Source organism: Rhincodon typus, unplaced genomic scaffold (assembly GCF_021869965.1).
Source record: "Rhincodon typus isolate 14 unplaced genomic scaffold, sRhiTyp1.1 hic_rhity00001071, whole genome shotgun sequence".
Taxonomy (NCBI): Eukaryota; Metazoa; Chordata; class Chondrichthyes; order Orectolobiformes; family Rhincodontidae; genus Rhincodon; species Rhincodon typus.
This window is the reverse complement of record NW_025966709.1, coordinates 21,942-22,301: the sequence shown is the minus strand read 5'-3', so window position 1 is coordinate 22,301 and position 360 is coordinate 21,942. Positions and strand designations below refer to the sequence as shown.

General features: G+C 63.9%; 1 protein-coding gene across 1 annotated transcript in view; it reads right to left on the bottom strand.

Moving 5' to 3' along the window:
* Positions 1-360, bottom strand: part of LOC125481159 (myosin-6-like) — an 11,617-nt gene that overhangs the window by 2,054 nt on the left and 9,203 nt on the right. The window contains exon 7 of the mRNA XM_048592356.1: positions 125-308. Coding sequence (XP_048448313.1) covers positions 125-308 — 184 coding nt within the window. The remainder of the gene's footprint in view (positions 1-124; positions 309-360) is intronic.

Genomic DNA, 360 nt, shown 5'->3' with positions numbered 1-360 from the left:
GTTTGAGCAGGGAACTTGTGGATTGGGAGGCTGACGCAACGATAGCAGCAGGACGCTGCCCGATGGTGGGGCAGCAGCGCCCAGGACGGGCAGAAAGGTCTGGCTCAGCGCCGCGCCGGCCCACCTTGTCGAAGTTCCTCTGCTTCTTGTCGAGGGCGGCTGCAGCCGCGTTCGAGCGCTCCACGTCGACCATCAGGTCCTCGATCTCGTTCTGGAGCCGGTGTTTCGTCTTCTCGAGTGAGGAGCATTTGGCGTTGACAGCTTCCACCTGTTCCTCAGCCTCCTGGAGCCTCTGGGCCAGCTTCTTCCTGCCCCAGGGGAAGGGCAGAGCCGTCATTCCCGCTCTCCAACACCCCCCCC